Genomic DNA, 13,155 nt, shown 5'->3' on the forward strand with positions numbered 1-13,155 from the left:
ATCCTTTGACATCAATATCACAATCAGGATCAGAAGCCAATGTGCCTACTAAAGATTTGATTAACCCAGGAATAATTTTTGGATCCTTCTCTATGTGACTTTCCCTAACCACTTTAAAGTTTACATCTTCAACTTTGCCTTCAACACAACTGTTTTCAACTTCATCTTCAGAATCTTGTTCATCTTTGTCTTCACTTCTAATCTTAACACTGTTGGTACAATCAAATTTAAGAGCAGTCTTTTCTTTATTATGTCCCACTAAATGTTTGTGTGAAAGTTGAGAGTTTGAATTGAAACCAAACTTTTGCTGAGAACTTTGATCATTTTCAACTTTTGATTCAAGTATAGTTAGTCTGTTTTCAATAAAGACAACTCTGGATGTAAGTGTGTCAAGTTTAAATATTACATCATTCATTTGCTTAGCTATTCCAGCTGTAAGAGCTGTAGATGATTGTGGTTCTTCTGTTGGTTTTGGTGTCTGCTTCAGTTCTAAATTCTTCAAAGAAATGCTTAACTTTCCAATCTGTTCATTAATCTTTAAAAGTGCTGGTGATATCAAGTCTACTACTTTCCGTCTTACTTCTGCATTTAGCAATTCAGGATCTATTACTTGCTTACTCTGAATAATAACATCTTTTCCTGCTTGCTTAGCAGCTGTATCTTTTATTTCACTAAAACTAATTTCATCAGTTGGATACACCCTTCTAGCTTGTTTGTTATTGTTTTTTGTTATTTCAATTTCTTCATCATCAAAGCCTGCTCCCTCAGAAATTCTGAGATCAGCATATGCAGACTTTGGAACTTTCAAAAATCCACTAGACATTCTGACAGGCAAAATGACAGCCCCAGCAATGCTTGTAGATGATTTGCTTGCAATTTTACGGTGTGCTCATGGGGCTCTTGCAGGATCTTTTCAGATTTTGGGGTGCTTTCATCTTTAATACTTGCAACTTTAAAAGTTGAGCTTTTGACTGGTTTATAACGGTTTTTGATTAGTTTTAGAATATCAATGGCCATTATAATCTTTCGCTCAGCAAAAACAGGAGAAAAAAATTGTTCACGGTGAATCTGAGGCTTGTTATCAAACATATCTCTTAAGATCTTGTAAACTGCTTCCATAAATCTCATGTCTGATTTCCCATACAGCTCATTGTTGGAGTTGGCAATGTCTTTATTAAATTTAGTACTGTAAGATGTGAACAGGTAATGGTATATACTCAAGTATGTTTTTGGTGAGCCGCTTACCAACCCATCTACATCAAGATTTTCAGAAAATTTTGAAGCTTTAAGCTCATGTTGTAACTGTTTAATATTATTTTTTATATCACCAGTAGCCAATACAGGTTAAACAATGTTGGACTCCGCAAGACCAGAATGACAATTGACATAGACATAAGTATAAGAATAACTAAGTGAATATGTTTGAACTTATACCGGAAGTCTGTTTTGAATTTTTTCTCTATTTTAATGTCTAACATGGTGCTTCCTAATTTACAAGGCGGTCAATTGAATATGAAGCATGAAAGCTTTTTATGTGTAATGGTTTCTCGTCTTATGTTTTAAATTTAAGTATTTTTGTATTTATATTATTAGTTTTTAATACATTTCCTTTTATACTATGTCATTCTTCATTAATTATTTTTTATAAATAATAATTAAGAGAAGTAATTGCTTTTTAATTTGTTTAGTGCAAAAACAAAGTTTCTTAATTGAGAGCACACGTATTTCACTATTTAAAAAAGGGAAATAAGTCATGGAAGTTGTTTGAACCTGTGCCTATCTATCACACTACAACTCATGTAGCTACATATGTTTTTCCTTTATGAAACAGCGTGTGTTAGCTACTGTAGAACATCACTACTGTAGTAGATCTGTTGTTGTTTTTTTTTTGTGGTAAAAAAAAATTTTTTTAACTATAAAAAAGTTGATTCAGGTCGGCTTTGGGCCCCTAAATGGCCTGCCCCCCCCCCCCCCCCCCCCGCATTGCAGGGTCTGGCGGCACTGTAGTTCCGCCCCTGCTATGAGATAACACTGAGATAGCTATGAGATAACACTGAGATAATACTGAGATAACACTGAGATAATACTGAGATAACACTGAGATAACACTGAGATAGCTATGAGATAACACTGAGATAATACTGAGATAACACTGAGATAACACTGAGATAGCTATGAGATAACACTGAGATAATACTGAGATAACACTGAGATAACACTGAGATAATACTGAGATAACACTGAGATAATACTGAGATAATACTGAGATAACACTGAGATAGCTATGAGATAACACTGAGATAATACTGAGATAACACTGAGATAACACTGAGATAATACTGAGATAACACTGAGATAATACTGAGATAACACTGAGATAATACTGAGATAGCTATGAGATAACACTGAGATAACACTGAGATAATACTGAGATAATACTGAGATAACTATGAGATAATACTGAGATAATACTGAGATAGCTATGAGATAACACTGAGATAACACTGAGATAATACTGAGATAACACTGAGATAACACTGAGATAACATTGAGACAACTATGAGATAATACTGAGATAATACTGAGATAATACTGAGATAACACTGAGATAATACTGAGATAGCTACGAGATAACACTGAGATAATACTGAGATAACTATGAGATAATACTGAGATAATACTGAGATAGCTATGAGATAACACCGAACCTGTGGCTTGACATCCCACGCACAAGGTACCACTGGCAATATCTGAGATAGAAGAAGTCACGTGATCTTGAGACGCCCTCACGTGCTGGGTCAGGCGTGACACGACACGGTTGGCCAAGTTTATTAGTGCCACTGGTTGTCGGAGGATAAAAATGTCCAGTCGTTTTTATGGTGATGACGACATTTCGTTTTACGACCGTTGGGAAATTTTTCAGGCGGGCACGGTGGCTGTAAAACTGATTTCACTGGGTATCTTCACCAGGGGTTCGATGAGGGTTCAGTGGAGGGGGGGGGGAGGGGTTCGTCTCATGTTTCCTTTTGTTTACTTGAGTCAGGATTGTGGCTGGTGCTTTGATGGTGTCTGGACAAATTTTGTTTCTAATCTAATCTGGACAAATTTTGTTTCAAATCTTATGGATGAGGAAATAAAAGAAACCACTTCCATATTTGACTAAAATACTTCTAAAAACTTCACTGTATGACTAAAATACTTCTAAAAACTTCACTGTATGACTAAAATACTTCTAAAAACGTCACTGTATGACTAAAATACTTCTAAAAACGTCACTGTATGACTAAAATACTTCTAAAAACTTCACTGTATGACTAAAATACTTCTAAAAACTTCACTGTATGACTAAAATACTTCTAAAAACTTCACTGTATGACTAAAATACTTCTAAAAACTTCACTGTATGACCAAAATACTTCTAAAACTTCACTGTATGACTAAAATACTTCTAAAAACTCCCCTGTATGACTAAACTGAGTCTTAAGCCCGGCTTAGTAAAATCGAATCGACTTTATTTTTTACCTCGTCAGTTTTTAAAGTGACACATAAATTATCTGACAGACGGTGTGATGTATCTGTGTCCGTCAGTTTTTCTGTCCGCGAATTGATTTTCTGATGATATTTCAGTCGTGAGAGATTGATGAACGTCTAATGGAACTTGTTTTACGGCTGGTGCCTGGGTCACCTTTGTTTTACGGCTGGTGCCTGGGTCACCTTTGTTTTACGGCTGGTGCCTGGGTCACCTTTGTTTTACGGCTGGTGCCTGGGTCACCTTTGTTTTACGGCTGGTGCCTGGGTCACCTTTGTTTTACGGCTGGTGCCTGGGTCACCTTTGTTTTACGGCTGGTGCCTGGGTCACCTTTGTTTTACGGCTGGTGGCTGGGTCACCTTTGTTTTACGGCTGGTGCCTGGGTCACCTTTGTTTTACGGCTGGTGCCTGGGTCACCTTTGTTTTACGGCTGGTGCCTGGGTCACCTTTGTTTTACGGCTGGTGCCTGGGTCACCTTTGTTTTACGGCTGGTGCCTGGGTCACCTTTGTTTTACGGCTGGTGCCTGGGTCACCTTTGTTGCTGGCAGGGTCACCTTTGAAACGGACAAACTGTTAAACGTCTGCTGTTCGATACAAAAAATGTTTCACGTCTGCTATTGTTTGAAACTGCTTCATGTTTGATAAAACGAATGTAAACCAGTTTGACGTCTGATGTTGTTAGGTCACCCTTGAACGAAATGTTTTTTGTGCCAGTTGTTTCTAAAAAAATATCAGTTTGTACAAAAATATCAGTGTGTACAAAAATGTCAGTGTGTAGAAAAATGTCAACCAAATGTCAGTGTGTACAAAAATGTCAGTGTGTACAAATATGTCAGTGTGTTCAAAAACGTCAGTGTGTACAAAAATGTCAGTGTGTACAAAAATGTCAGTGTGTACAAAATATCAGTATGTACAAAAATGTCAGTTTGTACAAAATATCAGTATGTACAAAAATGTCAGTGTGTACAAAAATGTCAGCCAAATGTCAGGATTTACACAAATGTCAGGGTGTACATAGAGTATATGCCGAGGCCACAAAAACAAGTGAACTCTACTTCACTTGCCCCATAGACCGTCAAGTTTGAAAGGGAAACTTACTTACATAGAGTACTTTCACCAATAACTTGACTAAACAAAACATATCTAGTCATTACACTCACAAAAAGCCATCAAATCCTTAACCAATAAAAAGCCATCTTATTCTTACACAAACAAAAAGCCATCAAATCCTTAACCAATAAAAAGTCGTCTTATCCTTACACAAACAAAAAGCAATCAAATCATTAACCAATAGAAAGTCGTCTTATTCTTACACAAACAAAAAGCCATCAAATCCTTAACCAATAGAAAGTCGTCTTATCCTTACACAAACAAAAAGCCATCAAATCCTTAACCAATAGAAAGTCGTCTTATCCTTACACAAACAAAAAGCCATCAAATCCTTAACCAATAGAAAGTCGTCTTATCCTTACACAAACAAAAAGCCATCAAATCCTTAACCAATCAAAAGTCGTCTTATCCTTACACAAACAAAAAGCCATCTTATCCTTACACAAACAAAAAGCCATCTTATCCTTACACAAACAAAAAGCCATCTTATCCTTACACAAACAAAAAGCCATCTTGTACTCTAAAAAAACCAGTCTTCCTCACCCGACGAACCACGAATTAAGAGATGTCCCAAATCCAGGGCTTTAATGGCTCTGTTGATGGATTCATCAATTTCTCTGACGTCATTTCCTGTTTAAACTAGTCTGATCAGCACTTAGTGGCTGCAAGATGAGACAACCCCAAGATGGTTGACACAAACCTGGTTGACGCGTGAAACACCTGGATCATGACAGGTTACTGCTAGAGCAGATCACGTGATAACCACGCCACATGCACCACGTGATCGTGGTCAGGTACACAAATATCTTCATCACAAACTGACCACGCGACCTAATACTTACGATTTCTTTTAATGTTTTTTTTTTCTTGTACTGCACCGTGCAAATAGATCTTGTGTTAAAATGTTTGCCATTGCGCAAGTCAATATTTGAATGTTGCAAGTCTTAGACTGGACCAGGCGTATCTTAGATCGTGTACCTCTGTCTGTACAAGCACTTTATACTCATCTAGAGATGTTGTAATTTCGTTTTTGTATGTTTTGTAGTGCAGTGGCGTAGCCAGGATCGTTTCTGGTGGGGGGGGGGGGGGAAGAAATTCACATTTTTTTCCATATAGGTTTGACTATCTTAACACTCCAACTGATATAGTTGTTTTTTTTTGTCCATGCAATAATTTGTGTTACTGTAAACCAGGGGTTCCCAACCTTTTTTTTTACTCTAGAGCACATTCTAAAATATCGGTAAGGTGGCGGGCACCACCTATGTAAAATCGACAAACTCCTTCCAGAGGCGTAGCGACCCTTCCCGTCACCCGGGGACAAAACTTTCGATTTGCACCCCCCCCCCCCTCAAACTTTCGATTTGCACCCCCCCCCCTCAAACTTTTGATTTCCATCCCCTTCAACCTTTCAATAATGTTTATGAAAAAAATTGTCTCTGTCAATATTGTGAGAGGCGGGCACATACGAATCGTTCGGCGGGCGCCATAGCGCCCGCGGGCACGGGGTTGGGAACCCCTGCTGTAGACTGTAGAACAATCTCTCCTGTAGTAGATCTTTTTTTTTTTTAACTACATGAGTCTATCAAGTGAATATTTTTTTTGTTATTGTTTTTGGTCGTATTTTGGGAATGGCAATGTCTGGCGGGATGGTAGTTTTCCCCCTGCGTTGGGTGCCTCATTACTTAACAGATCAGTACAGGGGTGGGGGGGGGGGAGGGGGGGTTAACTTCATTCACCACTGTCCGGTCACTTTATGTCTATTATCTTACCCAGAGTATACCTTGGTGTGACATTAATGTTGTTATACACAATTACCGCCTGTCCCGTTTAGGCGGTGAGGTGGGGGGGGGGGGGGGGAATAACCAACTCAGTGTGAACATAGCGTCGGTTTTAGATGACCTTTCTAAACGTACATAACCATATATACAGATTAAGAAATAGATATAAACAAGTATGACAAAATTTTTTTTACAGAGGGGTCAATGGTGGTGGTGGTGTGGGGGGGGGGGGAGAATTATAACCCCCTCCCTTACGCCACTGTGTTGTAGTAATGGTGTATTTCTATATGTTGCTGTTATGTCGTATTTGTATATGTGTGGTTTTGTTGAAAATGTCATTATCAAATATTAACTGTATGTGTTGGTTGTATGCTTCGTGTTTGTATGTCTAAAAGCGTGAAACAGGCATGTGACCATGTTATATGTGTATGTTCTCCATGTGACCATGTTATATGTGTATGTTCTCCATGTGACCATGTTATATGTGTATGTTCTCCATGTGACCATGTTATATGTGTATGTTCTCCATGTGACCATGTTATATGTGTATGTTCTCCATGTGGCCATGTTATATGTGTATGTTCTCCATGTGGCCATGTTATATGTGTATGTTCTCCATGTGACCATGTTATATGTGTATGTTCTCCATGTGGCCATGTTATATGTGTATGTTCTCTATGTAACCATGTTATATGTGTATGTTCTCCATGTGACCATGTTATATGTGTATGTTCTCCATGTGACCATGTTATATGTGTATGTTCTCCATGTGACCATGTTATATGTGTATGTTCTCCATGTGACCATGTTATATGTGTATGTTCTCCATGTGACCATGTTATATGTGTATGTTCTCCATGTGACCATGTTATATGTGTATGTTCTCCATGTGACCATGTTATATGTGTATGTTCTCCATGTGGCCATGTTATATGTGTATGTTCTCCATGTGACCATGTTATATGTGTATGTTCTCCATGTGAACATGTTATATGTGTATGTTCTCCATGTGACAATGTTATATGTGTATGTTCTCCATGTGACCATGTTATATGTGTATGTTCTCTATGTGGCCATGTTATATGTGTATGTTCTCCATGTGGCCATGTTATATGTGTATGTTCTCCATGTGACCATGTTATATGTGTATGTTCTCCATGTGACCATGTTATATGTGTATGTTCTCCATGTGACCATGTTATATGTGTATGTTCTCCATGTGACCATGTTATATGTGTATGTTCTCCATGTGACCATGTTATATGTGTATGTTCTCCATGTGGCCATGTTATATGTGTATGTTCTCCATGTGGCCATGTTATATGTGTATGTTCTCCATGTGACCATGTTATATGTGTATGTTCTCTATGTAACCATGTTATATGTGTATGTTCTCGTGAGGTCCACTCTGTATGTCCCTGCGTGCATGCTTAAGATGGAAATGTCAACACTTGATGACATCTAATGTCAACACTTGATGACATCTAATGTCAACACTTGATGACTTCTAATGTCAACACTTGATGACATCAAATGTCAACACTTGATGACATCTAATGTCAACACTTGATGACATCAAATGTCAACACTTGATGACATCTAATGTCAACACTTGATGACATCTAATGTCAACACTTGATGCCATCTATTCCAGACGGCAACAGCTTTCAACAGTTTGTAATCCCGTGGGGGACATGGAACATCACGTTAAGGGAGGGGCCTGGCAGTCTGTAGAGTGCCAGAAGTTTTCTCGTGGTTGAAGCTATCTAACGGACGTGACGTCATTGTTGGAACAGACAAGATGGAGGTGAGTACAAGGTTGCACGTGTTTTATTTGCATACCATCATTATATTTACTTCCTCACCCACCATCATACCATCATTATATTTACATCCTCATTCACCATCATACCATCATTATATTTACTTTCTCACTCACCATCATACCATCATTATATTTACTTCCTCACCCACCATTATACCATCATTATATTTACATCCTCATTCACCATCATACCATCATTATATTTACTTCCTCACACACCATCAAAACATCATACACTTTCTACAACCACTAATAGGACATAATGTAACATAGCCCTACCCATCCAACTAGAAGAAAAACTAGCAACTACCTTCAAACGATCTTACCAGTTCTGTTTTTATCGATGGTATTTTTATGTGTTTGGTGGTAATCTCACGTTGTTGGAGGGGGGGGGGGATCAGCTACCTACCTATCTTTTGTTTTAGGCAACTCCCAGATACCTCTGCCACAGAACCCTTAAATAGAACCCCCACTACCACCAGCTCACTGAACCCCTCAATAAAACCCCCACTACCACCAGCTTACTCAACCCTTGAATAAAAACCCCACAACCACCAGCTCACTGAACCCTTGAATAAAACCCCCACTACCACCAGCTTGCTGAGTTTTGATTCGAACCTCCCCCTCCCCACTACCTCTACGAAGGTATTTGTACACCAGCGCGTGCGTCAAGATCACGTGATACAAGAAATCTGTTTTCCCTTCCCTGTCTGCTCAAGTAGTCTCAAAGTGACGAGTTCAAGGGTCACGTGAGCCCCAAGTGCCGAACACGGTGCGCCCCAGTACCCATCGTCTGCTAATGCACTCGATCAAAGGGAGAAAAATCCAAAGCACCGCTTGAAATGTCAGCCCAATACAGGGAAAATGAAAGTCTGTAGGCTGTAACATTTGTCTGGTCAAAGTCTGTAGACTGTAACATTTGTCTGGTCAAAGTCTGTAGGCTGTAACATTTGTCGGGTCAAAGTCTGTAGGGTAATTCACACAGATATCTCTGATCAGACTATCTGATGCAGATAGATATCCCTCACCTACACAAACATACTTAGTGCGAGTAACTAGTATATGTAAATGCACTGACCTAATTGAGCACGACTTCTCCAGTGAATCTTAATTAGGTTAATTAACATTGACCCACGGTGATTGTGAAGTTACTTTAACTATGACGTCACCTAAGGGACCTTTAACAACCTCCATGCCTGACTCCATTGGGGTTGATCTTAGATAGACTATCAGCAAATGTTCACATTTTGGTACCATACACCTAAATCATCAAATGTTCATGTTTTGGTACCATACACCTAAATCAGCAAATGTTCATGTTTTGGTACCATACACCTAAATCAGCAATGTTCATGTTTTGGTACCATACACCTAAATCATCAAATGTTCATGTTTTGGTACCATACACCTAAATCAGCAATGTTCATGTTTTGGTACCATACACCTAAATCATCAAATGTTCATGTTTTGGTACCATACACCTAAATCATCAAATGTTCATGTTTTGGTACCATACACCTAAATCAGCAAATGTTCATGTTTTGGTACCATACTACTTAATCATCAAATGTTCATGTTTTGGGACCATACACCTAAATCAGCAAATGTTCATGTTTTGGTGTCACACACTGTTCATGTTTTACCCTTACACTAGAACATAAGCTCCATCTGAGCTCCATCTGAGCTTCACACAGTCCCTCTGGAGCATGAATAATTAACTAGCTAATTACACGTGGTGTCTCTCCACTCATTACAAATCTCCCTTGTGGCTAGGACAAGATCAAATTTAAAAATTCAATTTTCGTCCCAGGAGCCAAGTTTTTCATCTTTCTACAGCCGTGTGATGCTGTTGTGGGGGTGGGGTATGCGTGGGGTGGGGGTAGGCGTGGGGGTGGGGGTAGGCGTGGAATAGGGGTAGGCGTGGGTGTGGGGTAGCGTTGCATAAGAACTTTATAGAGGGGATGTAACTACATGAGCACCATGTACTGGTAACATCACAAAATTAACACACAATTCTCGATGGTCAAAATATCAGAAAATAAACACCCCATTTTTATATCACAAGCGCAACTAAAAAATGCGCAAAGGAAAAAAGGTAAAAAAAAATGCGCAACGAAAAAAGTGCAAACGGAAAAAGTGCAAACAGAAAATTGCGCACACAGAAAAATGCGCATGCAGAAAAAAGCGCTCACAGAAAAAAGCGCAAATAGAAATTTTATATAGAATATATATATATATATATATATATATATATATATATATATATATATATATATATATATATATATATATATATATATATATATATATATGTACGACCGACCCTCCCCCCCCCCCGGAAATTTTTGTCCGCCCCCCAAAAAATTGAATGTCACGATTCAATACAAGGATTAAATTTCTTTTCTGAAATTGTAGTTTTAATTTTTGTACCGTAAGGCCACCCAAAAACCGAAAAGACATAATGGAGAAAACACATTTTTGGTCCACGTCAAAAATATTGAACTGGTCCCAGGGCCAACTCATTTGATGCCGTCATAACTGGGTTAAAATATTTACTCAACATCCCTTGAAAGGGTAAGACCTGGTGCGACGAAAACAAATCAAAACGAGGCTAAGCATTCTGTGTAAGCTGTTTATTTATTCATCTCAGTGATCAAAATTAATTTTACCGCTGACGTCATCTACTTTAGTTTTAATTTCCTTTTGTTTACTTTTTCCTCGTCTAAGTGACGTCAGAGCAAGAGGAAATTAAAAACCTAGTCACCGGCAAAACAATAGCGACTCAAATAAACTTGATCTTCTAGAACTTGAAATGTTTTGAAATCCCTATTTAAAAGGGCAGGAATGTTTTTTTTAAATGTTTTATTTCGTTTTTGTAATGCAACTGTTCAATTTTTAAAAATTAATCTTTCCCATTTATTATGCATTTATCGCATTTTAAACTATCGCATTTGTTATAATCCTATCCCATTTGTTATAAACCTATCCCATTTGTTATAAACTTATCCCATTTGTTATAAACCTATCCCATTTGTTATAAACCTATCCCATTTGTTATAAACCTATCCCATTTGTTATAAACTTATCCCATTTGTTATAAACCTATCCCATGACTGCGGACAAATATTGGCCAGGTTTTGAAGCTGTGCAGCAGCTAGATCTAGTCGTGAATGACCACAAGTGGTGACTTGGGTTGAGCACAAGTGGCGACGAGGGGTGACCAGCCGACTCCCCGACTGACGGATGGTGACTGTTACGTCCCTTACATGTAGTGTCCACTGTGGTGTGGTCTAACCACAGGTACCCTCTTCTGGTGTATAGGTGTGACCCTTGGTTGAGTGTGTTTACATGGAGGGAGAGGTGTTCACGTGAGGTGTGTCAGGTGACAGTGTGTGTGTGTGACAGTTGACGGGTGACAGAGTATGCTAGGGTGTGCGTACAGCGAGAGGACCTGTTATGTGCTGTAGTGTTAAGTATTCCTGTACTCGTATTTTTTTTTATTATCTATCTCTTGTATTAAATTCTTAATTGTATTTACTATCAGCGTTAATATTGTCACGTCGGTTGTCTTGTGATGTACGCTGTGTGGTCCTGTACTGTTGTAGTAGACAGAAGAACCAGACAGTGACCACTAATTGACCAACGGACTCAAAGTTGACCACTAGACTGACACCTCTGGCTAGAATGTCTTCTGATCAAACTATTCCCGCCGTGTTCCCTAGAAGTTCCCAATACTTCCCCCTCCCTCCCCCAATAGTTTTTTTTCCGTGCAATTAACCCAATCACTGATTGGTCACGTGATCATGATGGATCACGGGTCAATATGGCTGGAACAAAGCACGTGAGGAATTGACCGCAACCCTGTCTAGATAATTGAAACCTGATCTGGAGCTTTACGTCTGCCTGTTTAACCTTCTCTCTAGTTTTTTCTCTCTCTGTCTTCTGTGTCTCATTTGTGTTTTTCTCTCTGTCTTTTGTGTCTCATTCGTGCTTTTCTCTCGTGTGTCTGTCTTGTGTGACCTTTGCGTGTGTCTTGTAGGCCTACGTGTGCCTGCCTGACGTGTGTGTCTGATACGTGTGTCTCTTGTGTCTCCAAGTGTATCTGTCTCGTGTGTCTCCTAGGGTATGTCTTGTGTCTACTACGTATACTCACTGTCTCAGCATGCTCCAACAAAACTGAACCAAACCTCACTTTTTATCACCCCCACCCCCACCCACCCCACCCATGGCCGGGTGCCAGAGAGTTATTTGTCTCTGTCACGCACCACGTGGTGTCTATTTACATATGAAAAGTCCGCGGGTCCGGGCGGCTAGGAAAAAACTGTTGGAGATTGACCAGTGGGTGACCTTGATGTCCTGGGGTCATCTGGTCCCCGTCTGTCATTAGTTCCTATTGAAGGACCAGGCCAGGGGGGTGGGTGGAGCTTGGTCCAACAAGCAACTGGTCGTACCTCGACTGTTGGACCCGTGGGATGGACGCAACAATCCTCCCCTCCCCCCCCCCCCCACACACACTTCTAACGTCACGAACTCGGCCCCCGCCCACACACACCCCAGACTTCAATCGTCATGAACAACCCCCCCCCACACACACACACACCCCACACTTCTAACGTAATGAACTCAGCCTAGAAACATTGGGCACAAGTTACCCTCGCGTGTAGCGGGTACATTTGTCTCATGTTGCACAACTTTGTTGCCAAACACTTCACAATGATTCACCTCAATGTTCCGATGTGGTACAATATGTGAAGTGTGGGTACAGTATGTGAAATGTGGGTACAATATGTGAAGTGTGGGTACAATATGTGAAGTGTGGGTACAGGATGTGAAATGTGGGTACAGTATGTGAAGTGTGGGTACAATATGTGAAGTGTGGGTACAGGATGTAAATATGTGGGTACAATATGTGA

At 39.6% G+C, this 13,155-nt stretch overlaps 1 protein-coding gene across 3 annotated transcripts in view; it reads left to right on the plus strand.

The window, feature by feature from the left end:
- LOC131949812 (uncharacterized) overlaps positions 1–13,155 on the plus strand; it is a 72,467-nt gene that overhangs the window by 35,192 nt on the left and 24,120 nt on the right. For 2 of the 3 annotated variants that reach the window (XM_059311798.1, XM_059311797.1), the window contains exon 2: positions 8,072–8,224. In XM_059311798.1, coding sequence (XP_059167781.1) covers positions 8,219–8,224 — 6 coding nt within the window. In that variant the 5' untranslated portion in view covers positions 8,072–8,218. Of the gene's footprint in view, positions 1–5,348; positions 5,434–8,071; positions 8,225–13,155 lie in introns of those variants that run through there. The other variant, XM_059311796.1, reaches the window with a different exon arrangement.

Source organism: Physella acuta, unplaced genomic scaffold, assembly GCF_028476545.2.
Source record: "Physella acuta isolate Inbredline_101_S28 unplaced genomic scaffold, ASM2847654v3 ptg000714l, whole genome shotgun sequence".
In the NCBI taxonomy this organism is placed as follows: domain Eukaryota; kingdom Metazoa; phylum Mollusca; class Gastropoda; family Physidae; genus Physella; species Physella acuta.